The 24,655-nt window shown below is 37.4% G+C and overlaps 1 protein-coding gene across 2 annotated transcripts in view; it reads right to left on the bottom strand.

Moving 5' to 3' along the window:
• Positions 1 to 8,454: 8,454 nt before the first annotated feature.
• Positions 8,455 to 24,655, bottom strand: part of SH2D4B (SH2 domain containing 4B) — a 66,974-nt gene continuing 50,773 nt past the window's right edge. For both annotated transcript variants that reach the window (XM_063338974.1, XM_063338973.1), the window contains exons 7-8: positions 12,581 to 12,801; positions 8,455 to 8,802 (exon numbers count right to left, since the gene is read on the bottom strand). In XM_063338974.1, coding sequence (XP_063195044.1) covers positions 8,710 to 8,802; positions 12,581 to 12,801 — 314 coding nt within the window. In that variant the 3' untranslated portion in view covers positions 8,455 to 8,709. The remainder of the gene's footprint in view (positions 8,803 to 12,580; positions 12,802 to 24,655) is intronic.

The following is a 24,655-nucleotide window of genomic DNA, read 5'->3' as shown; positions in this document are numbered from 1 at the left end:
AAGGCATAGACGGGCAGGATTTACGGACTGAAAGCCCCCTCCCGTGCCGGGCCCGCAGGCCGGGCGCCGGTGCCTCAGGGGCCGTTCTGAGGTGGTTGCGGCGGCGGCGTTACTCCTGCAGCGCTGCTGGGTTGTTCCCACCACAGCACAGGCTCCTCCCGCAGTTTTAAAGACGGTAACTCAATTCGTGACCTTGTACGTCGCTGTGCATGGTTAATTACTGCATTACCTTGGAGATTTTTATCCCATTTCAGATCCTGACTCCCCAGATAGTATTCTAGAAGTTGATGTGTTCCCTGCTACGTCGCCGTGGCATTTACAAGGATCCCGCCATCAGCTCCAAATCCCACACTTTTCCCATTGTCTCTCACAGCACATTGCTAATGTTAAACTAAGTTCATTACTGCATTTAATCTTTATTACAGCTGATCACAAGGATGCCACCATTGTGCAGAAACAAAGTTATCAAAGAAAAAAATCTGAAAAACTACTATCTTTCTAGACTTTGAAAACTTCACTTGATATTGAAACAGGTAAAGCAACATTAATTCAGTCTCAAGTAGAGCACTCTATTCCATTACAATTGCATTGATTTGCTGCTGATACAAAATGAACCACCAAAGACATTGATAAAAAAGCTTTATAAAGGGATATGGCAAGTGATCATCAATTACTAAAGTGTAACTTGAAATGAATTTTATCACCGTGGGCAGGAGCAGACACAGTATTACAGACAGAATATTAGCCAGGAGGCAGGTTTCTCCTTGGTTGTTGTGAATGTGGTTCATTATTAATAGGTCTGGGGGAGGAGGAGGGGAAAAAAAATAAAAGCCACAATGCCTCTTGATTTATCTGGAGACTGTGGCCCAAAGTAAAAGCATCCAAGCCTTTTCAAATCACCTTGACTGTCTCCTTGGCAGACAGAATATTTTTAGTCCATTGGATTTTGAACAACTTCCGAGACCAGATGGGTTAGCACTTCACAACTGTATGTGCAGTGCCGTAGAAAAGAATGAATAAAAAATGACCGGGCTGTGAAATCCTTATTTCCTCACTTCTTGTTGACTTCAACTAATTGTCTAAATGTCTACTCACCAATAGGAAAAAGATGTCTGCAACAGTTTCACAAAGCCTCCTTTTTTTCTTTGCAAACAGACTTTTATCTAAGGTGGTATTTTTTTTTACTATCATGGAAATATTTCAAGGTTTGAAAACTTTTCACGCTCTCTTCTGACCACACATCTCCTCAAATAACCAGTTATCTTTGACAGAGGAGCTGATATCACAGTGACGTGGAACTCTGGATGAAGTCAACATTTCTAGTGCAGGTTAAGGTGAACGACTGCAGTCCAAGCTGTTCATTTTTGCTACACAACAATGGCTACTTTGTGGGATGTTTCTCATTTGCATGCAACCAGTTTATTGCAAATGTTTCCATTGGGTATTTGAATGTGTAGTCAAATACATGTAGTTGTATTTCTTAATCGGAGACCTTCATCCAGGAGATTTCTGTTGTGACTAGTCACAATGACAACCTGGAAAATTATATCCTTTTTCCTGCAAAAGTTCATGAATAGGCTTAGTCTTTTACATAACAATAGGATTGATAGAATTAGCCTTTTTCAGAGAAACTGGAATAGCAAACTTAATTTCCATTATATTAGTTATTATTCCATTTAAATTAATTAATTTTCAGTGCTCACACTTTTTTGTTGTGTATAAATGGAAATCATACTGTAAGCATCCAAGCATGTAACACAAAATATTCAAAATTGTGAACAATATACATCAGTTCTTTTTTCTGAACCCACCCATCTTGGTAGCTTGGGTTTTTTTCTCAATAAAACATTATCTGGGGTCTTATTTAAACTTTCATAAATTTATTTCAGTTGTCAAATCAGATATTTAATAGGCTTGACATTTTGAATAACTGTTCCCTGGGTATTTCCATTCTCCCTTAAAAGGAAACTAGCGTTAAGGGAGAGAATGGATACCTAATGAAATGTCAAAAACATTGAATTTCTGTATTGACTTTGCAGCCTAATGCAGCACATTTTCTTTAGGGCTGAATAAAAAATAGACATTTTTTGTGTTAAATTTGTGCATACTTCTCGTATTTTCTGCAATTAAAAATGCCTTTAGATAGTTTTAATCTTTTTTACTCTAAAGAATTGAAACCACTTCATGAAGCTTTGCATTTTGAAAACAGAATGTTTCTCCATTAAAAAGTGTCAATGGAAGATTTTGGAGTAGCTCAATTTCTTTCTGGAGGAAGTGAAAAGTGATTCCGGTGGGCAGTCCTTATAAATAATTTTCATATTTATCAACTAAGGATTCCCACATGAACTCCAGTGGATGTTGTGGGGGCTCAGCATTGGAATTGGGTGAACATTTTCATCCCATAGAACAGCTTGCTCACATGCACAGCTCTTTACTGTTTTGTTATTAAAATATGTAGATAGGTTCCAATATAGCACATAGCATACTGAAATTCAAAATGGATGAACCGGTGTGCTCTGAGTACAGCACATAAAAAGTAACAAAATACTGTCTAGCAGTCAGACCAGAACTGTATACATTTAGTCATCACCCTTAGAATTTTACTTTTTTTTTCTGGGATTCCCTGAGAGAAAATGTTAATGGTAAAAATGATAATGAAATGTATACCTTAATACATCTTCCATAAAGTTGGATTTGAACAACTTACTAAAAACATATTTCTCATTAGCATCACGCTATCATAAGCAAGATGACTTTGAGAACCAAGAACAAATATAAGTGCAACGGGCTGTTTTACTAATTGCAGAGCAGTGTTCAGTGTACAGCTCTCAAATGATTTGCTGTAATATTTAAGTCCATTATTAAGCTTAAACTCCTAGGTGAGAAGACATCTTCTTGTTTACAATACTGACACCATTTCCTACAGGAGAGGAGTATAACCGGGGATAGCTTTATTCTTTGTTAGCTTTTTAAGTGCTATAAAAATTACATTGAGAAGTTCATTATGCTTTATGTGGTAAGCAGTAGCTTCTACATTCTGATATCCTGATAGTGATGTATAATACATTTTAAAATCCTCTGCCCCAAATATCACACAACGATGCATATTAACTCTTGTTAAGACAAGTATTTCTGATTTTCCTTTCAGACAATCTATCTTCTATGAATTTGTGGAATAGGAAGTGCATTAAAATTGGCCACATCTTCACATGCATTGACCATTAATGACAATCATATAATCAAAAGAATTATCTTCTACCAAACAAGAATTTGCAATCACTCCTAGATCTATATACATACATATACAAAATATGTCTTCACCATGTTCTTGATCTACACTACTTCTGCACCATTCCTGGGGCACTGGAATATTACTCACTCAACTCCATTTGGGCCCTTTTCACATCCAGTATGAATGCCTTCCTGTTGCTGTTGTGTAAGGGAAAAGTAGTGACGATAGGTCTCAGCCTTGATCCTCTGAATGCTAAGCAGGAAATACACTGCATCTCAGGAAATACTTAATTCAAGACTTCGCCTGCTGTTATACCTATAATCATATGAAATAAGACAGTCCTACATTCTCTGTTTTCTCTCCATTGCTCATGAGCGTATGACCTTCTCCCACATACAGTTCTCACTAAAACTGAGAACAGGGGAGAAATGGCAGCTAAACCTTAAAGGAGACATTAACATGCTAAGAGTTTTCTTTGCACATAGATCAAACACAGACAATTAGGACCAAACTAAATGTCCAATCTCTTTTGAAGTTGTTTCTCCTCCATAAGAAAAAACACTTATTGATGCTTAATAAAGATACCATAAAATGAGGTTACCTTCATTTAGAACTACTGGAAGAAATTCCAAGAGAGAAGAAACCAAACTCATTGAAGGCTCCAGCCTAGTAGAAAATTTGCATTAGCTACGGGTCATAATGTAAATATACAAGCTACAGGACTAATCACTAGCAATAAACAAATATTTGAAGAGAAGGTTTCACACAGTACTTGCATGGCAAGAAATTAGCTGTAAAAATAATTATGCATCATTATCATCAGACATTATGTATCCAGAAGATACATCTCAGGAAGCACAGATCAAACATCTGGTCAAGTGCAAACACCTCATTCTGCAATTGATAGCCCAGCCAGGGACACATTATTACTGCACAGAGGTCACCAACCCTATCTTCTTGGGAAGGAAAAAACGCATCTTAAAGCAAAGACATAATAAAACAGAAAAGAAAGTCAGTCCTTGAAAATCATTAAAAAAATAACCCCCAACTTGTAAATTATGCACACAAATTTATTCATACAAAGGAAGAGAAAAATTTCACCCACTCTGAACTACCACTTTTCACTTGAGACCAGGTTTATGTTGTGGCATTATGTAAAGAGAAGAATTTAGACTGCAGTGAAATGTGTTGTATTCAGGTCTGTGGGAACTCAGGGGAAGAATGAGCAGAAGTAGATCCCTAGTTCATACAAAACTGAATTGTTTTACTGTAGTCAGTGTATTAATCTTGGCTCAAGAAATAGGTTTTATTAATTTGATTCAAAGTCATTGAAATTTAGTGGAAATTCTCACTCTGAATCTGGTCTTTGGAAACAGTTTCTACTCAGCAAGTCTGAAAATAATCTCTGTTACAACTAAAATTTTTAGATACTACTTTCTTGAGGCAGGAACTGTCTTCTTTTGCTCAGTACTTGTTCAACACAATAGGGATTTAGTACTTAATAGTTGACCTGGACTATTCTTTTATAAAATTAATATGTAAATACTCATACTACATAATTATTTCATTGCAGTAATTACAAGAGGTAATAGACTGGCATCTAAATTCTTCAAGTAGCCTTGAAAATCTCATCCATGATTACTGTAAATTTCTTTGCTTGCTTTTTGTTCTCTTCAAGAGAAGAGAGCAGTATTAAATTGCAGATGTGTATGTACAATAACAGATGAAAACAAAATTAGAAAGAATGGATGCATCTGTGGATTCAGGAAGGAGAAAGAATAAATCCTCAAAAGCTACTTTTTCAAAGATATGTGCAAACAAGCTTGGGACCTTGTGTGCCATATTTTATTGCTGTGAAACAGATATGAAGAAAAATTCGATTCATTTAAAAGTTTAAAAGTTTTCCTTATTGCTGTAGCATTTTTTTTTATGAAACAGAATTACCATAATAGGACTCTCAGTGTATTCCCAGTGGTCTCATTGACAAGAAATATTGACAGGAAATCTTATAATGAAAATCCATAACACACACCTCTTACAACTCAACAATAGCTACCACTAGAAAAACAGATCAGAAAGTAAGACTTGAAGGTCACTGTGTAATAGAATAAAGCTAGCCATTCCAGACAATGAAACTGCAGCACTAAAAAGATTTTGTATACAGTGATGAACAGCTTCAGACAGCACTAAATGTAGAGGCAGACAGTGTGAAGCAGATGCAGCATTCAAGGCTGCAGTAAGGACCCGCTCAGCTTTTACAGACTGAGAGTGTAAAGTCTAGCTCCAGGGTAGATTTAGCTCAAAGCTGAAATTTTGGAGACTTGCAGAGCAAGAGGTAGCAGTGCCCAGTCTTACTCCCAGGGTATCAAAACTCCAAAATGCTTTCATAACAATGGGATAAGAACATTTTCCCCTTTCTTATTTTCTTCATTTTCCATATTTACTCCTTCACTGCTTTCTCATCTATTCTTCCTACTAGCTGGTTACCATTCCATACTCCCATCTATTTTCTGTAAGGCAACAAGAAGCATTTGTTAGCTCAGAAAACATCTCCACACTTGTACCTTGCCTGCAGCCCTCAAGTATATTGGCAGCAGCTGCACATCTCTATCAAGGAAAGCTTCTGTTCTTAATTTCTGCTTGCTATGATCTCCTTTTGTTTCCTTCAGAATTCATCTTCAGTTAAGTTGTACTGTATTTTACTGCTGCTGCTTCTGGTTATGTATCGTTGAGTTTTTCTGTCCTGGCAACTCTATGAATTTGCTGGCTATTTTTCATTATTTCTGTGGGGCTATGGGGAAAAAGAAAAGCAATTCCTTTACTTGAGAATTCTGACATTTATTAGCATAATAAAACTCTCAGATGAAATTGCAGTTTTCCAAGTAATTTCATTTGCAGGGGAACTTACAAGGGATTTATTTTAAAGCCAGGTAAAACCTAGAATAAGAAATGGATGGAACACAGACAGAAAAGTTTAGAAAACAAAAAGTAGGAAATGTGCTCCGAAGTGAAAATGATGATGCTGTTGTGATGTTAATGACATCACAAGAGGACACAGGACTGGGTGTATTCTCATCCTGGATCACATACCAGTCTTCTCGTTTAATGAAGACTATAGATCCTACTAGAGGCCTACGTAAGTAGTCTACAGAACTGCAGAGCAGTATTCCATTTCGAGAATCCAGCCCCCGGTGACCTGCAGAGGAACACACTTTAACAAAATTCCCAGACCATTTGGGTATCTTGACCTTTTTATCTAGCTGCCAAGTCACTTTGTTTCTTAAGGTATCAGACACATAGCTAAAGAATGCCCTACTTCTATGAGCCTACTCGCTGTGAAAAGCCCAGCTGTCATCTTACCTGAGCACTATGCACTAAGAACGGCTGCTCCAGCTAATAAGCATTGCTTATTTGCTGCGTCCTGATTTGCTTTGTTATGAGGTGCTAACAGTAACTATTTAAAATCTCCTGATCCGGTGTCCCAAGTGATTAATACTGAAATTGTCCAGCTAAGTCTCCATGGAAAGTTCATAACAATTTTCTTGTCATGGGTCACAAACATTGATGGATTACGTCACACAAAAAGCAACGTTAACAAAAGAAAACTTTCTTGAACAACAATGAAGTTTGTCTGCAAAAATCTGTACTTTAATATGGGCTAACTGTAGAATTAATTATGAAAAACTTGTTGCTATTATTACTACAGGTTATTATTATTATTGTAGCACCTTAAATGTATAGTGTACTTTATAAGCTTGGACAAGACAAGTTTCTTTTCCTAGACAAGCTTACCATCTTGGTCAGAAAAAGTATAGAAGGTAACAGTGAGTCAAGAGAAATGACTATTTGAGGAGAGATGGATTTATGTGGTGTTCGTGAGGGAAGTCTACACTGGCATTTGGGAGAGAACCACATAGGAAATCAGAGACTGCCCAAAGCAGTAGCTTATAGAAATATACTATGTGCCTCTCCTATGTTTTCAGAGATTCCCAGGAAAAAATTAACCATGGAAGCAAAGTAACACATACAGATTGGTCCACTTTACACCTCAAAATACACGTCACATGTTAAAAAAGTACTGAGAACTCTGAGACTAACCAATAGGTACACAACTACTTCCCTCATGTTCCCCTTCACTCTTGAAACAAATAAGTTGCATACAAAACTGTCACAACCCTGTTATTTGAAATATTGTCCTGCAAAATGAATGTTTGGAGCTGAAAAGAACACTTCTATACCCAGCCATTTTTATCTGACCATTCATGGGAACAGAGCAAGGAACACAGGAGGGTAAGAGTAACAGTTCTGCAATTCTTTCACTCCGGAATTGGCTGCCTCGGTAGTATCCAGCTTAGCAGTGAAACAATGCAGCGCTACATCTATAAAGTGTGACAGCCCAGAGTGCAAGGACTGCTAAAACACAAATTTCAGGAGGGCACATTAATTAATGTGATGAGACTTTTTTTATAGTCCAAACACTAAGCAACTGCACCATAGATCTACGCTACAGGCTATATTCATGGGGTTTAGTATGGAAAACAAATGGATCAAGAACACAATGTGTGCATCTTTTTTTAAACATGAAATAGCATGATGTAATTAGTTGCACCTTTTCTATGGAAAAATATACCGCCTCCACCTTCACTCATAGCTCAGCTAAGGAAAATATTTTGTCCTATAGCAAAGTAAAGCTAAGAATCTCCAGCATGTATCTTGCACAACAGAAAGCAGAAAACAGAAAACATGACAAGGCCAGTGAGAGGAGTTGTTGCTGCAAATCAAACTGCTTTCATTAGAATAACTAATTTAGAATAAACTGTCCACTTCCAGTACAGGGGTAAAATTCTTTCCAAGGCTGATGGACTGCATGAAATTGTAAATAAAATGTGATTGACCTTATTCTCTCTTTGCTATGGTGAACTTTGTAGGCTTGAATTCAAAAGCACAATGGCAAGTTTCCAGCGACACCTAACCATTTAAGCAATCGCAAACTGCAAAAGGACATTGTAAGACTGCTTCACTTATTCTCAAAAGTCCACCACTGAGTAATGAGATTGACAACAGAAACTGACAAACCTTGCTTTAGAAAAAAGAATCTGTTCACCAATATTGGTACTTCATACAACACTCTATGAATAGTTCCTTCTTGCTGCACTTTGCAGTTTCAATCTCAGACATTACGGAAATTAAGATAGGAACTTAACATGCAGTGCAATTGGCCAGAACCCCTTGAAAAATTTCTGGGAACAGTCCTCATTTGTAATTTGCCAGTAATTTCTCACGTTTAAAATTTTAGCAATATGAATAGTGACGATAATTCAGATGCAAAACAGAAATATTTGGGCCTTCTAATGAGGATACTTTTTGGCCACAGGACCAGTGGTTTTGGAAGTTTGTTAACTACTTTTCAGTGTTTACTTTTGTAGCTATCTATTACTACAGCTATCCAGAACACATTCCTGTTAGTCCTGGATCAGTTATTCAAATAAAGGGCTGTAGTCTGGTGGATTCTTCTGCTGTCCGCATGGCTCCAGTAGTAGCTCCCCACCTGAGGATGTGATGATTTCTTCCTAGAAAGAAAAAAAACAATTAAAACATCATTCATAGATGCCTAAACCTTTCCCTGTGTTCTAAGAAAAGTAACTGACCATCACTCCACTGTAATTGGTAACCAATTATGAATAAACACTTGACAAAATAAGTACAGACCAGCAAAAGGATCCTATCAACTATTCATCTTCTTCATGCTTTATCTCGTACTAACACCAGTATTAATTTGTGCTAGTATCAAACAGTGAAATCAAACAGTTGGTGTACAAAAAAGGCTTTGATTTGGACTACCTGTAAGTTGTTACACTACTTAAGAAGAACAGCTACAGATGCCTATAAAGGATGTTCTCAAGGGTTGATTTAACAGGCATATGCTGGTTCTACTATGCTACTTCCATAGCCTTTGGGACGAAGGAAGCTCCCCCAGGAAGACTGAGCAAGAGCTCAATGGTGAGTGCTCACACACAACAGTAACAGCTTTCTGACTGATTACAGAGACGAGAAAAGATATTAACCTTGCTAGGGTAAAGACAGTCTTTACAAATAGCACCTATTCTCCTTAATTAAACACCCACATGCCAAGTCTGTCATTCCAGTAATTGATTACCAAGGTGAATACCAAAAAAAACTTACTGGAAAAGTAGAGAATTTGGTCTTTGCACTTATTGCTAGAGTAATGATACTTCATTTTTATTTTTGTACAAGTTTAAGATTTATAGATGCACCAAAATGAGCCAGAATCCAGAATTACATTGACTAAAATAGCAATCCTTCATCAAAAGTTTAGATCCAAGTTATGGTTCTATATATAGGCCTAACATTTTCAAAATTTAATCTAGTTTCTATTGAATATCAACGGAAATTTGGTGCCTGATTTCCTCTAAACACACGCAGGCTCCCAGTTGTGGTTCCTTCCCGATTGCTACATCAGACTGAGAACAAGTTTAGAAAGTTACTGCTCAAATTAAACACTTTCGAGAAGCTTATGAGGAAGTAAATACAAAGATTTAGCCATTTTCTTGGATGTATTATTGCTGCTTTCCACACAGTATTTAAATGCAAATAGTAATAAGAGAAAATGCATGCTCACACCCTCTTCTGTAAGAAGTTTGTTCTTCCAGCTAATGGTTACCACCTCTTTGTATCTGTCAGCTGAGTTGCTTGAGCAACCTCTTCTTAATTTTTTTAAATCAAAATGAAGTGATTTTAGGGGAATAAATATAAGGAAATAAAAAAGTAGTTATGCCAGTTATACCAGCCCTGCTTATTTTGAATGAAAGTGAAAAGGTCCCTCAGAGAGAACTCCATGCAGCTTTCGGGGTGGGGAAGTATACTCTTGCCAAAAATAGTCCTGAGGAAGCAGCAACTTTTCCAAACAATATAGCAATAGCCACAAGAGAAAGTGTACCTGCAACGCAACCATTTACATAAGTTTAGTTCACATAGTTGGTTACCAGAAAGCTTTGGGACACTTGACAAGGTACTTCATCACAAACGGAAGGCAGAAAATCTTCACAGAAAACCATGTGAGAGACAGGATAAGATGCCTCCTGAAGTGATTGCCTAAGAGACCAGTTTAAATATAGCTATTAAGCTAGACAGTTAAGAGAGAATTGTGTGGTGAAATTAAAGGTGAACCAGTTTCTCTGATAGGCTTACTACAGGGGGAGCTATTATCAGGGGACAGCTAAGAAAACTTTTTTTTTTTTTAAATGCCAGGAACTAAAAGCCATTCTGCTTCTGACAAGTGCCCTACAGCTGTCTGTAAACAGATGTGTTTCCAGTACAGTGATTGCCTAGGATAAGCTGTGGTGAAAATATCGGAACATAGCTGGAGCAGAGATGTTTGAAATCAGTTGTCACCATCACCCCTCTCCAGGAGCACAGGGGATACTACTTCAGCCAGAGCTCCTACACCCAATGCCTGACAATCAGCATGTGAGGTGTTGTATGTGCACTTTTCTTTCTGCGACAAGGCCCTGGTTAGACACTTTCCAGTTGTACTGGGTCTGGCTGAGATGGAATTAACTTTCTTCACAGCAGTCTGTACAGTGGTGTGTTTTGAATTTGTGGCTAAAACAGTGTTGATAACACACTAATGTTTTGGCTATTGCTGACCAGTGCTTGCACAGTATCAAGGCTTTCTCTTTTTCTCACTCAGGCCCTGGTGGCAGTGAGTAAGCTGGGGATAAGCAAGGAGTTGGGAGGGGACACGGTCCAGCTGGCTGACACAAACTGGCCAAAGAGATGTTACATACCGTAATTTCATGGTCGGCAATAAAAACTGGTGTAGAGGAAGAAGGGGGTGGGGTTGGCTTCCAAGGTGGCGATTGAGAGAGAATTTCATCAAATTAGGGAGGAAATATTTTGTGGTCAAATGTGACACCTACTATTCTCCCATGTGGAAATATAATTTGTGGAAATATAATGTCATAGTGATCTGTGAGGGGACACTAAGGCAAATCTCATTTGTCTTAACTTTTTACTTGATCTTAAAATAAAAGACACCTCTGCATGCACACATACCAGTAGCCACGATGGGAGAAAGAAGGTGAGGGAGAAGCAGCCAAACAAAACCTAACTTTCAGAACAAATTAATCATTTTCAGTGAACCTGAATGCATTTGGGATTTTCTGCCCTTGATTTTTGTTGTTGTGGTTGTTGGTGGTTGTTTGGGGACTTAAATATCCTATTTAGGAAGTGAACATCTATATTTTTATGAAGGATATCATGTTATAATCTCTGTTCCTTCATGTAATGCAAATTCTGAGAAACTCAACTGCTTTTTGTTAAGCCAATAATCCAAAATAATTGACTTCTATGGTACTGCTAATAATTGAAATGTAAGGATTACAGCTGGAAGAAATAGTGTGCAAGTTTGACTGAAGAGACGTTGCAAACTAGCTGAAATAAAAGATTTAAAAGAGAAGGGAAGTTAGAAGAAAAATAATTTCTTGGTGTCTGTGGGAGTGAATGCCGAAAAAAATAAAAGCTGTGAGGAAAAAGAGGAGGAAAAAAAAATAATAGAATTAGTTTCAGACAAGATTGAGAAAAGGATAAAAAAGGCAAGGGAACTAGAAAAGAGAGCATGAAGAGAAATCTTAAGGCGGCTAAGAAAAAAGCAGAATTAAAACTGATTAAGATGGGGAAAGATGCAAGATGATGAAAACAACCTACGCTATCAGAAACAGTGCTACTGTTTAGTCACAGTCTGGCAACAAGAAACACAAGTTCAAACCCATCTACAGGCAAAGACAAGTAGTAAATTACTCTTGTAAAATTGCTTTGGATAATAAGGAATGACCCTTATTATCCAAACATCCCTAAAAGAGAACCCCTTCATGTTCCCTTCTTTACTGCAGGGCTCCACTCCTTTGCTTTTGCACAGTATGGCACTCACATCAAAGGCTGAAAAATGCTGAAATTTTATTGACAGACCTTTCTATGGCATTTCCAATCCAATTTTGCACAGCAAAGAGGCTCAAAAAGTGTTAGCTTTGTCAGCCCTTATTAGTCCACTTTTAGCCCAGGACAGCTTGCACTGTGTAAGAATCTGCTTAGAAGGGGACACAAATACATGCTGAAGCATTTGAAAGAAGGGGAAAAGCCTTCTGAATCACTGCAACAAGAGACACAAACTACAAATGTTACAGCTAGGTTTACTGTAAAATAAATACGTATATTCTTTTCCCCACTATGGTTACTTCTCCTTTCCAGTGTGGTTTCAAATTACATGGTTCCTCTTTAAATTATTAATCCATTCCACTCAGCTATTGATCTCTACCTAGCAAGTGTTACCTTGTGAAAATCAATAAGATCCGTCAGTGTTGCATGTCGGTTTGGATCTACCCCCAAGAAGCTGTAGAAATCCCCCGAAGCATCAACCAGGAAGTGTTTGAACCCACTTTGCTGGCGATAAGACAATGCATAGCCCCAGATTTTCTCACTGACTCGCACCAGGAATGTTCCTTCAGATTTATTCATCAACAACTCTTCTGCCTCCTGGCGGCTGATAATACCTGGAAAGAAAAAATCCTATGGTTATGCAGATAACAGGTCTGTCAGAGTAAATCAAATGCAACAAATACAGAGCAGAAGTGAAATTAAAATGTTGTAACCTTTCAAGATTGAAATGTTTATAGGAGGAGTTAGAGCTATGGAGACGATGTTTATGCTATTTGCTTCTGAAGGATAGCTACAATAGGTTTGATGGAGTCTGGTGGGATATGCTGTTCAATCATCTGATTAAGAATTGCTTTTTTCCCATCCTTACTGCTTTTTCAAAGGAAGTGTGAAAACGCAACTAGCCTATCAGACCAGCGAATTCTGCACGAGTGATTTAGCAGACTAGCATGGTTTGGCATTGCAATTTAGACTTGCAATACATTGCTGATATTTGCAATTGCATTGCAGTACTTCTGACTGTGTTGCCTTACAACAGTTTGATAGGTCCTAAAGAAGGAACATAAAGCAAGTGCCAGGAGAAAAAGCGTTTGTCTGCTTTTATATAACTATACACACATACACACATTGATAGATAAACTGGAGCACAAAAAATCAAATCCTGCTGCTAACAGAGATGGGTATGTTAGATTACTTATTCACAGGCTTGGATTTCTAGGGAGCATTGTCACAGAGGAAAACAGGAAACAAAGATCACATTCCTTTCCTTCTGGGACCTTTCAGGCTTACTATCAGAGTAAGTTAAAAACTGTAGCCACGAGCTAAACAGAGTACCAATGCAAAGAAAAGACTGACTATTGTATTTGTTGACCAGAAGCAAGCTTGTTTTTACAATTCATAATGAACAATAATGAGTTATGCACCTTACTCTGGGACAAGAGAAGACAAAATCAGTCGGGGCTTCTGGCAGTACGTAACTGTCATCCTGTGGTCATTTTCTCTATGAGCCAACTTACGTCTCTGGAAAAACTCATTCAGAGAACAAACTCTCTCCCCCCATCCTGGTCACCAAGTAGTTGTTTTAGAGGTGAATTCATTCCTTTGCTGTATGACAAACTTATTTTTCAGGGCAAAAGAAGGATCCCAAATTCAGATTTTCAGAGTAAGCAAGGGAAAAAAGTTTAACAGGAGCAGAGCTTTCAAGAACTTTCCCATTTTTTTCTTCTGCGTTTGAAAAATCTTCATCTCTCTTTTTCTTTCTGATCCGAGGACACAACATTGAAGTTGCTGGTACTTCTGCTTGCAAACAGGGTCTAACAGACAATCCCTATTCTGATCACATGTCACGTAAAAGGTGTGATCAGAATTGCGCCCAGCACTAAACCAGGTCTTACCATCCACCTAGAGAGCCTGGTTCCAATTTGTCTGCTGGGCCGAGAGGACAGTAAGCTCATGTATCATAATCATCTGTGAAATACCAGATGCTCACTTTAATCAGGAACAGATGTTGAGTCAGGCCATCCTGAATGTGAACATGGCACAAATGTCAATAAATAATATATGTACATGTTTCAAAGTTACTCTCTGTGAAGCTAAACTTCCTCAAAACAATAGATGTAATATTTAATGGAACCGCTTGTCATCACAGAGTCCTACACATGTCCTACTGAGGGTTCCATGGAGTCCAAGTACTCCACGTTGTTTCAATGTAATAATAACCATAGCCCAGAGATTACTGGTTCATGCAAAGAAGGACCTACCTGAAAGACCAAAGTTTGGTATGCTCTAATTAAGCCCACAAGGAAAATAATGCCTTTGTGAGACATAGGAAGAGACTGAGGAGATCCGAGTCCTAAAACCAAGCACTATGTGATGTTAGGAAAGATAAAAAAGCATCTCCTCCTTTCAGTTTTTGTCTACTTTGAGACAATGAATTTCTTTTATAGTTTTCCTTGGTGCAATGATGAACACAACAAGGACTCAATTGTCCCTACTGAAATATTCTCAGTATGAAGAACAAACATACACTCTGATGAATGACGTACAGTTCTCTTTTCTGGAGGATATTACATCATCTTTGCACCAGACATGCAAAAGAGGCAGTAAACATGCAAACATATGCATTTGTTTAGAAACAGCACACAACTGTTCAGCCAACAGTGGCAATTACTGCACTTCGCAAAAGTAAAAACAGTTTTATTGGAAGAATTCCGAGATGAATTGTTAAAAATTCTTGAACTACGTTCAAATGAAAAGATAGTACTAATATGAATCCATATAATACAGCACATTATGTGAAGCTCTAGCACTAGATCCCAATACCAGGTGCCATGTGCCAAGTACTACACAAAAATTGATCCTGAAATCACACTATTTGTTCAGGCAAATATCCATCCTTCTCTCAAATTGCCTTAATTTAAATATACAATGAAAGGTTTTATTAGTGATTACGATGCCTTCTTCCTTGACAAATCTCTGCTAGAAATGCATGTAGATGAGCCACACACTAGCAAGCTCAGAGCATTCAAGGATACAGGAAAGGATAAACAGTTCCATCACCAGCAAATACTACCTTAATTCCAATAATCGATATTTATACTGTAATTCTAGATTGACACCATGCTGGTAACATTTGGGGTAGGAACCGGGTGCTGTTACAACTACCCCTTCTCCAAGCAGCCTCAGAACTGTTAAGCAGCCCTGCTAGGGAATGAGGTGGCCTAGACAATATAGCACCTATAAAAATAGGGGGGTTGTTAGAAAACTGAGTTGTAAAAAAAGAGGGTTTGTATTCTATGGTGAACTTTATTCTTAGGATATTTCTAGGGTTTGAATGGCCATCACTATCAGGCATATAATATGAAATTAACCATCAATTAGTTTAATGCTAAACAATCCGTTCATCTGCTCTCAACTCCCACCAGTAGAGCTAAAACACTGCAGGCTTCCACATGATGTTATCTTCTTTGCCAGACCTTATTTTTGTTCTGGGCGCTTTATATCATTGAGTAGGTGCGAAATGCTATGTTGCTCACGGCCAAGTTCTTTTTTGTTTTAATTCTCTTTTCCGATGGAGTAATAAATTATCAGCCAGCTGCTTTCTTCCCTTTCTCTCCTGATTCTGTTAACAGCTCCTGAGAAACCATCTCTCCCCATCACCTCCTCCCTCTCTCTGCCTCCCAGTTATTTTATTTTTCACTGGTTCAATTCTTTAGTGGGTGGTGGTTGCAGCAATGAAAGTCTCCCTCCACCCTTTAAGAAACATTATACTGTTCTCAAGACAACTAGAAAAAGAGTGGCACTGCTCACTCTTGAGACGGCTGTAGAGAAATAAACAACATCTGTGAAAGCCCTGCATGAACATTTAAAATTGTTTGAACTGAAGTCAAGAAACTTTGGTTTCCCAAGGCTCTAGTAAGAGGTTTAGAATCACCGATGCTCTTATTTGTGCTAGTTAGGATATTAATTGGAAATACTCTCTGGAAAAGAAACCACTGATGCTTTGAAAGCTAATTTTCCCCTCTCTCTAATTCTTCCTAATCTCTTAAAAAAAAAAAAAAAAAAAAAAAAGAAAAGAGGCAACATCTTCGCTTGGTATAAAGCAGCACTGTGTCAAAAGAAGTAATCCTTTCACACAAGCACAACTTTTGCAAATTTAAATAAATACCTCACAATTAATCAATCTATCATCAGTATCATCATTTTAACTCGTCATTTGGCCAAATACACAATATTTGGACAGCAGTTAGCTACCCCACTGAAACTCACATCTTCTACCTGTTGTGTCAAATAATTTCTCTCAGAGTATACAAACTGCTGTCTTCTATAACAATCTGCAAAAGAGCAGTAGGGTTTTGACTAGGAGAGGACCAAAGGTGTAACTAACTCCTCTTGAAAGCATGGAAACCCTACCAGCTGGTTTGAGTTTTAGCCCCCTACCCCCAAATTCACTACCTGCATCTATCACATTACATGCATCTACGTGTCTGCTTTAAATATTCTAGTTTTGCAATGCTTGTACTGGATTCTTAGCGAGAGAATAACATTTTGGAAGACATATTTTAAATCATAGAACATTCATCATCAACTGAACATCAATGTTCCTAATTAACGGTTTCATTTTTAAATACAGTGCCTGTAATGACAATTTGTACATGATAGGCAAGTCTTAACATTTTTGTTCTAATTATGTTCTTTTTACTGCCACCAATCTTCCAAAAAGGAAAAAGAACATCCTAACATTTACAGTATATTAAGTTCACGGTGGAACCGGAGTGTCCTTTATGAATTTAGTGGGCACAGCTAAAAAATCTTGATGCTGCCTCTTCCAAGTTTACAGCAGCCACAGCAGCAGAAAATGCTATTCTGAAATATTATGCAATGACACTTCAGCTTCCCACTCTTTTCTCAGCACTATCCTACATACATCCTTGAGTGAAACTCAGGCGATGAAATACATAAATATTTGCTAAGAGAATGCCATAACAAGCACGAATCGAAAGTAGAAAAGCTGTCAAACTTTGCCAACAAGGCAAGACTATGTACTAGTTGTCTAAAATTATTTTTTTTATTATACAAATGAAGTTACGTCATGTCTGTTTTTGTAATCTGTCAATGGTCTAATGTACCACATGTAATAACAATGTCAATATCTAAAGATAATTTGGCCTTTAATGATCAACATATTTTTAATATGCATATGTGCATTTATGTATGCCAAGAGGTCGACTAAGATTAGGGGGACAGCAGGGACAAACACAGCCCAGAAGTGTTCATTTACCCTTCTGCAATAGAAGCTATTTGTTTAGCTGATGTTTTCTCTTTTCATATTTTTTCATTAGCTTGATCTCAAACACTCTAGTGCACGAGGTTTTACTCACAGAGCAAAAGCGTCACAAATACTGGCACGAATAAATATTAATGAGAGCAGTCATGCCAAAAGCGCTTTCATGACCATTATGAAAAGCCTTCTATTTCATGCAAAATTGATTTGTTGAACAATTATGAATATTCACAGGTAATCAATAAAGAGGAAAGAGAATCATCCTGTTTATACAACTTAAGACATCTAACCAGGGAAGTATGTGATTTAGGTCACCAGTCAAAATTAGGAGCAGGATCCAAAACACAGAGAAGCCAATACCAGTATCTCTTTTGTTTTCAATGGGATTAGATCAAAGCCCATATGAATACAAATATTCCTGGCAATCATTACATGAATTATTCGCATGCTAAAGGTCATACAGACACATTACACCTAGAGCAAGTGTAAACAATAAATAAATGAGTAAACACAAGGAATTATGAGGAATTAGCAGATAACTCCCGAATAATGTAAAGGGCTATATTTGTCTAATTATACCAGGCAGATCTAAACAGTAATTTGGAAGATAGTGATAAAATGGCACATGGGTTAGAAGGATGAGTTTGCTAAGCACCAGCCAATCCCTTCCATTTTTTTGGAACTGAAAAACTGAGCTAGACAGACATACTACTATAACTATACCATTTGTAATAAAATGTTCTCCCAAAGGGATATAAACAAGTGAATTTACCAAAAATTTCCAAATAAATTTCCTCTGAGACTTAATTTGAGAGTGAAAAGTTGGATTACACCTCACCTTGCAAAAAAGCTGAAACAGAAAAGAATTTCAGAACAAACAGCTATAAAAGCCTGATAATAAATTTGTATAGAACAGGCTTTAGGTTTTTGGGTATTTTTAATCAAAACAGAAAAGTTCTGGTTTGAGGAGAGGAAAATACATCATAGGTTTTTCTTCCTACATCATTATAATAATAGAAGTCCTATAGTTGGAAGTAAAGACCCAACCTCCTTGAGACCAAAATACGAATCAGGGCAATCAGTTTCGAAAGAAAAGTAAAGAGAAATTCAGAAGGGATTAATCCAACTGCAGCCGTATGGTTTAGGAAGAGCTGACAGGCTGTGTTAGCATGCCAGCATCGACAGACACTACTGTCAGGAAGCGCAAGAACAGCTTGTAAGAACACTAGCCTATGAACCTAACAGAGGGGGCCATAGATCACAGAGCCCACAGCAAAAGAAGGTACACAGGACGAACAAACACAAGCTAAGATGAAAACCGAAGCTGAGGATCTAAGGTTTAGAATAAATCTGACCATTTTTAGTTCCCATAATAAGGTGGGACACTAAAGGCTTGAAACAAATGTTTGAATGCGTGACACTAGCAGCCAGCTCTGGTCTAGGAGAAGATGAAAAACCCAGCTCCTTCAACCACTCAGAAAGATCAAAAGCATAAAAGCAGGGAAGATGAAGTGATTGCTCCCCTGTAGTGCAAGAACTAGAGCAGGTATAGTTTACGCTCTTCAGGAAAAGCAGTCGCTACATCACTCAAAGCAATAGTTTCCTCAGGTTGACTTTTTCAATTCTCTCCCACAGGTGCAAGTCTACATGTGGACACTTAAGCTGACTGAACATACTTATGGATGTTCATTGGGAAGGACACAATTAATCTACAAAACTATGATGTCTAGAATGAATTCTTTATGGTATCCTTGAGACTACCAATGTCACCTACAATTTAAAGAACACTATTACCAGTTACGGTGGTTTATGGATTGATCTGCAACTGAAATAGCCAAAGGAAAATGTACATATCTAGGTCATACTTGTAATTTCTCTGGCATTTACAGCAGCAGTAGCATGCACAATTAAATACATGCACAAATATTTGCAGCAATAGGATCTTACAGTGTGCCACTATTAAAAAGGTTTCATCCCTCTCCTTCTCCTTCCTTTTAGTCACAGTACATTTTTTGGATAGTGCAACAAAACAAATAGTGAAAGAAGAGATCAATAGTATTGTGTGAGAAAAGATATGGCTGAGAGATAACAAAAGCTCTGCCTCTGCTATTTCAGAATAGAAGCAATAAAGACTGGAAAGCAAACCAAGGGAGTAAATCAAAGACGGCTGGTAATAGAAACAAAGCTGTTGAAGCTATTTACCATCTGCTGTTAATGCAGGATAAACTCACATGGGACCAGATCTTCAAAAGGGTTCTGTTCCCATTTAGGCATCAAAATAAATGGCCATTCAAAAAAAACCCCAACCCAACAAACATCAAAACAGCACAATGACTGTGGTTGTTTTCTTGAAAACCTGGCCACAAGTGTCATGGCAAGAGCCCAACTGCCAAGGGGTGTTGAGTTCCTATGAAATACTTTTCCTACTTGCAGCTGGTGAGAACGCAGGTATTTCATGGTGTGCTGCATGTTGGTAATCTGATTTAAGTCCTAGTAAATAGCAGAGTATCCATAACTGTTACTAAGTAAGGGGCTATAGGCCTCTGTGATGATAACAGAGAAAAGATGTGCAATAGGTCACAAAAGCAAAACCTAAAATAGGAGTAAATAAACTAAAACCTTCCTGTCTGCATAGAGCTGCAATGGGGTGCAAATGTGGGATGTATTTAGAAATGAACAGGTAACACGCACATTTGAAATACACTGGCCATGTCACGGGTTATCTGAGTACTCAGTGGTTGGTACCGGGCTGGCCTCCTCTCTGAGCTACATAGGCAAAGCGAAGGGACACTGCTCAGGAAGCCTCTGGAGAAACTTCTCTTTGTTCCACTTCACCACTTTTTCTTCTGCGGAAGCTCAGGAGCAATGCATGCAGTAGCCTAGCTAAGACAGAGATAAATCTGTGCTGTTGAAAGTTGAGCAGGAGTCCATTACCTGTTCTTCACCATTCCTCTCCCTTGTAACCATCCTGGTAGATTTAAGATATACGCAGAATTGGGAAACAACACATCAGTGAATCTCAGCTACCTCCCCAGTGGGCCTTGCTCAGTACGGAAAGTATGCTCTGGGCTACGTACAGACATGTATAGAAAACCAAGGTCCAGAGGAATAATGTTTTTCTGATGGCAAGAGATCCCTTCAGGCAAGGAGGAGGCATATTGATAATGCACCATGCCCAAAACAAGCTCTCTTTCAAGACTTATGTGGTACATAGGACTATCTTGAGCCTCTATACAGAAGAAATTCAACAAGGAAAGGTATCATATGTAAAAATATATAGCCCTGCTTTGTTGATTTTTTCTTTTTTTTTTTTTTTTTTTAATAATATGAATTAATCTCTCTGTTCTGTCAGGATAAAGCAGTTCTTAGAATACAGAAAACTCAGACCTCAGAAGCTTTCCTAATTTCTTAAGTCTGAGATTCCTTAAAGCAATTAAAAACCTACTGAAATTCTGAAGGAAATGGGTGCCTTACTCCCCTGGGAATCTTTGAAAATCCTATCTAAATGAGTAATGCAGTTATAATGGGTATTTTTCTTCAGGTTTACAGAAAATCAGATGTGCTACATCCATTGTTGCCAGTGTGGCTCACAGTTAATTCCCTATGCACTCTGCAGAAAATATACCCCGTAATTGTCTCCTTTAAAGTTCATTCTATATCCAAACTATCAAATACTGTAAAAACCCTTTATACTCACTGTCAAAATATTTACACCATATTCACTAACAAGCAGTGCAGCATATAAAAGACAGGCGTTTGCATTACTTGCCTGAATACACCACTGGTATAACAGAGCTATAAATTTTTCTGTTAATGTCTCCTCAAAGCATAGTGTTGGTTTCTTTCTTTCCTTCCTTTCAGACCAGCCGATAGAATGCATTAGCCAGGAGGAAAACAAAGATTTCAAACACTCTCTTCTCTTTGCACATTATTAATTGTCATCTATCAGAGGAGAAAAGATAGCACAAGACCTTCAGCATTTTATCTCATATATATATTTATTTCTTAGTATTTTTTTTTTGCAGAGATGGGCTCTTTTGACCTGAAATCCCTACATTAAACCTCTACTATTACGTTTTAATTTTTGTGAGTTTTCTCTTCTCATCTGAACAGCTTCTGAAAAGAAGCTCATTTTAAAAAATGGAACAGTTAACCATTCTGTTTTCAGTGGTTTGTCAAACTACATTCTCTGTGTGTAGTTTACCATGTATGATCAGTAAATTGATAGAAATTTAGGGGCAAGAATATTTATTTTTGTATTGTTTTCACTGACTAAATTTGGAAGCCTCTATATTCTAGTAAAGTTAATGCAAGATCAACAACAAGGATGCCTTACATAAACAGTACAAATATTCTTGATAATGACTTTTTTCTTTGCTGATAAGATGCCTGGAAAATTAGAAAGTGTTTTTTATAAAAAAATAAAAAAAATCAGTACATACTTCCAGACCTATATAAGCATCCTAGATGCTGTAGGAAATAGTTGATATTACCTGCAAATAGTATGGAAAATAAGCTCATTCATGAGGATGTCTGCAAACTCCAAATAAGAAACAAACATGCTTTGAGAAAATATCAGTACACTAATCCAAATAGAAAACTTTGTTACAAAGTTCACCTGCATTCACCTCATTATAATACAAATGGGATTGAATTTTTATTTCTATTATGTGTGAAAAACACAGCCAACTATACAGACTATCAACAAACTTCTGTGCTAGGTGTGTGATGTGACATATGCAAAGTAGATATTAAGACCTTACTTCATCTTCTGAAATACTAAAATTTGCTTAATCAGTAAAGCACACAGAAATACCTCACTAAAGCAGCCTGACTGAAATAGTACAGTGGTGTAATACAAAAACACTGTAGAGCAAAGGAGCTGATTTAAGCTCTGATCCTGATCCAGCAAAGAGAAACACGTCTGTTCTGGTACAATAGTCACTGATACTGTGTTTTGTGTGAAAATGGAAAAGCGTGGCAGTTTTTTTAGAAGGTTAGTGGCCAGTATTCACCATCCTTTCTCAAGGAAGACAAAATATTTGTGTTTGTTCGGTCTTGGTCTTGCAAGCAACAGCGAAAAAAGCAAGGGAAATTCTAGCTTTGGGCATCATCTGCAAGCACTTAAACACTTGCTTACATTATTCACCTTGTTACTTCTCATTGAAATCCTCAAATTTGCCTGAATTTGAAAATGAGAGAGAAAATCTTCTGGTATGCAAATGAGACCTAAATCAAGGAAAAAGATAAGAAAGCTGATCTGTGATAGAAGGTGAGAGAGCAAAAGCCCTTCTTGGATCTCTTAATGTTCTCATGACTCCAGCCATTCTAAGTCCTTGTTCCTCCTAAATACTTCTGAGGGCAGCATGGACATGAAAAATCATGGAAGACTGAGCTTTTACCAAACCAATTGCACAAAACAAAATAAAACCCACAGTGAGATTTTTTTGTTTGCTTTAGATGTCTGTAAAAAGGCAAAGTAGAAGAATTGGTTAAATGTAATCTCTTTGTAGCCCCTTCCTGGCTTTGTACAAGCCATTCTGCAGCAACACTGCCAGATTACATTCCAGGGTGAACACACGGACCAAAGACAAGAATAGTGCATGGAATGGCACTACTACTAAATAGCCTTGGCTGGGATGACATTCCTGCAGAGACACGGTTTCAAAGAGCCCGTTACTGGCTGATGGAGAGTTGCTGAAGGAGAACTGGGAGGTACCGCTCTGAACACACAAAAACTGAGGTTGGGGGGAATTCTTTCTTGAATCAAAAGCTCCTTTAAAAAAAGAATTTAAAGAAATAGTCATATAAAAGCAGAATTTATTTGCAATGCAAAATCATCTTTCACTGGACACTTTAAATGCTGCAGGCATTAGAATAAGAATTGAGTGCAAGTTCTCCAATTTGCCATGCAAGCTGCAATTTGGAACTTAAAACTCTACACACCTGCTCACTTAGTGCGTGTAATTGTTACCGTTTCCCACTTTCCGCAAGTGGAAGACAAGTATGAAAAATTGCAAGTGTTAAAACTACTGTCAGAAAACACTTTTGAAAAAAACATGTCTCATCATTCAAATTCTGAAAAGCTGTCTATAAGTCTATGCTTTATGGAAGCACACGTCAGTCCTATTTCCATGACTTATAGCAAAGATAGTGTTTATAAATGACTCCAGGCTTACTACTGCAGTAGCCAGCTATTCCGTTTAAGTTCTTCTTTTAGAATGTGATTTCAACAATTACAGTTGTTAGAACAGATAAAACGTGGACATCCCATTACCTGACAGGCGCAAAATTTCATTGATAGAAAAGAATTCAAATTGATGATCCATATAAATTTTGGATCTAGTCAGAGGAAAGGTTTCATCGTAATATTTTAAATATTTTTGTCTTTTAAAATTATAAATTAACCAAAATTTTAAAGCAAAAGTTTCCCATTCAAGGAAAAATTTTGTTTTGTTTGAAAACTCACAAAATTGTTTCAAATACTTTCATATTGTTACCAGAACAGGAGAGTCATCACAAAAAAACACCACTAACACCAAAAGACTGAGCACTGAGCATAAACCCAGGATATCCTAAATCAAACTAATCCAGGGGATTGAATACTCCACAAAATTATTTCTTTATATGTTCAGAGCAATACGTAAAACAAACCACCAAAGTTAGGCTTCAGTTCACAGCTGTGTTTTTAAGTGTGAAAACAAGTAACCTAAAACATTTGTGCCCTGTTCTTAACAGTATGTTAGTATCTCAGTAAAAATAATGTCTTTTCCACATTAGGCTTTACAGAAAACATCTCCAGAGTAATTAAGTTGCATAGTAGAATTTCTGTCATTTTATTTTACTGTTTTCTTCTTTCTTCAGGTAGCTCCTCACAGTGTTGGCACAAACTGGATTTTTATCAACTCGCCACTGCTCCCTTCACTCAATTATATACGGACATTTAACCACCATTTTCTTAGAAAACCAGTGGCAGAAGAAATACTTGTACTTGCAAGTCAACAGGTGTTTAATCTCAACAAGAAAGACAAGTCAAGTAGAAATTTCTACCTAGAAGGATAAGCTATGCAATCCTTTAAAACAGCATGCCTATTTTACCAGCTCCAAAATAAGCATTACTGACTGGAGTGTGGAATACTTTATAAAACATGTAATTCCATAGCACTATTTAAAAAATTAAATGCTCA

The sequence above is a fragment of the Chroicocephalus ridibundus genome, chromosome 6 (genome assembly GCF_963924245.1).
Source record: "Chroicocephalus ridibundus chromosome 6, bChrRid1.1, whole genome shotgun sequence".
Taxonomy (NCBI): domain Eukaryota; kingdom Metazoa; phylum Chordata; class Aves; order Charadriiformes; family Laridae; genus Chroicocephalus; species Chroicocephalus ridibundus.
Note: the sequence above shows the minus strand (reverse complement) of the source record. Positions and strands in the feature narration are given on the sequence as shown.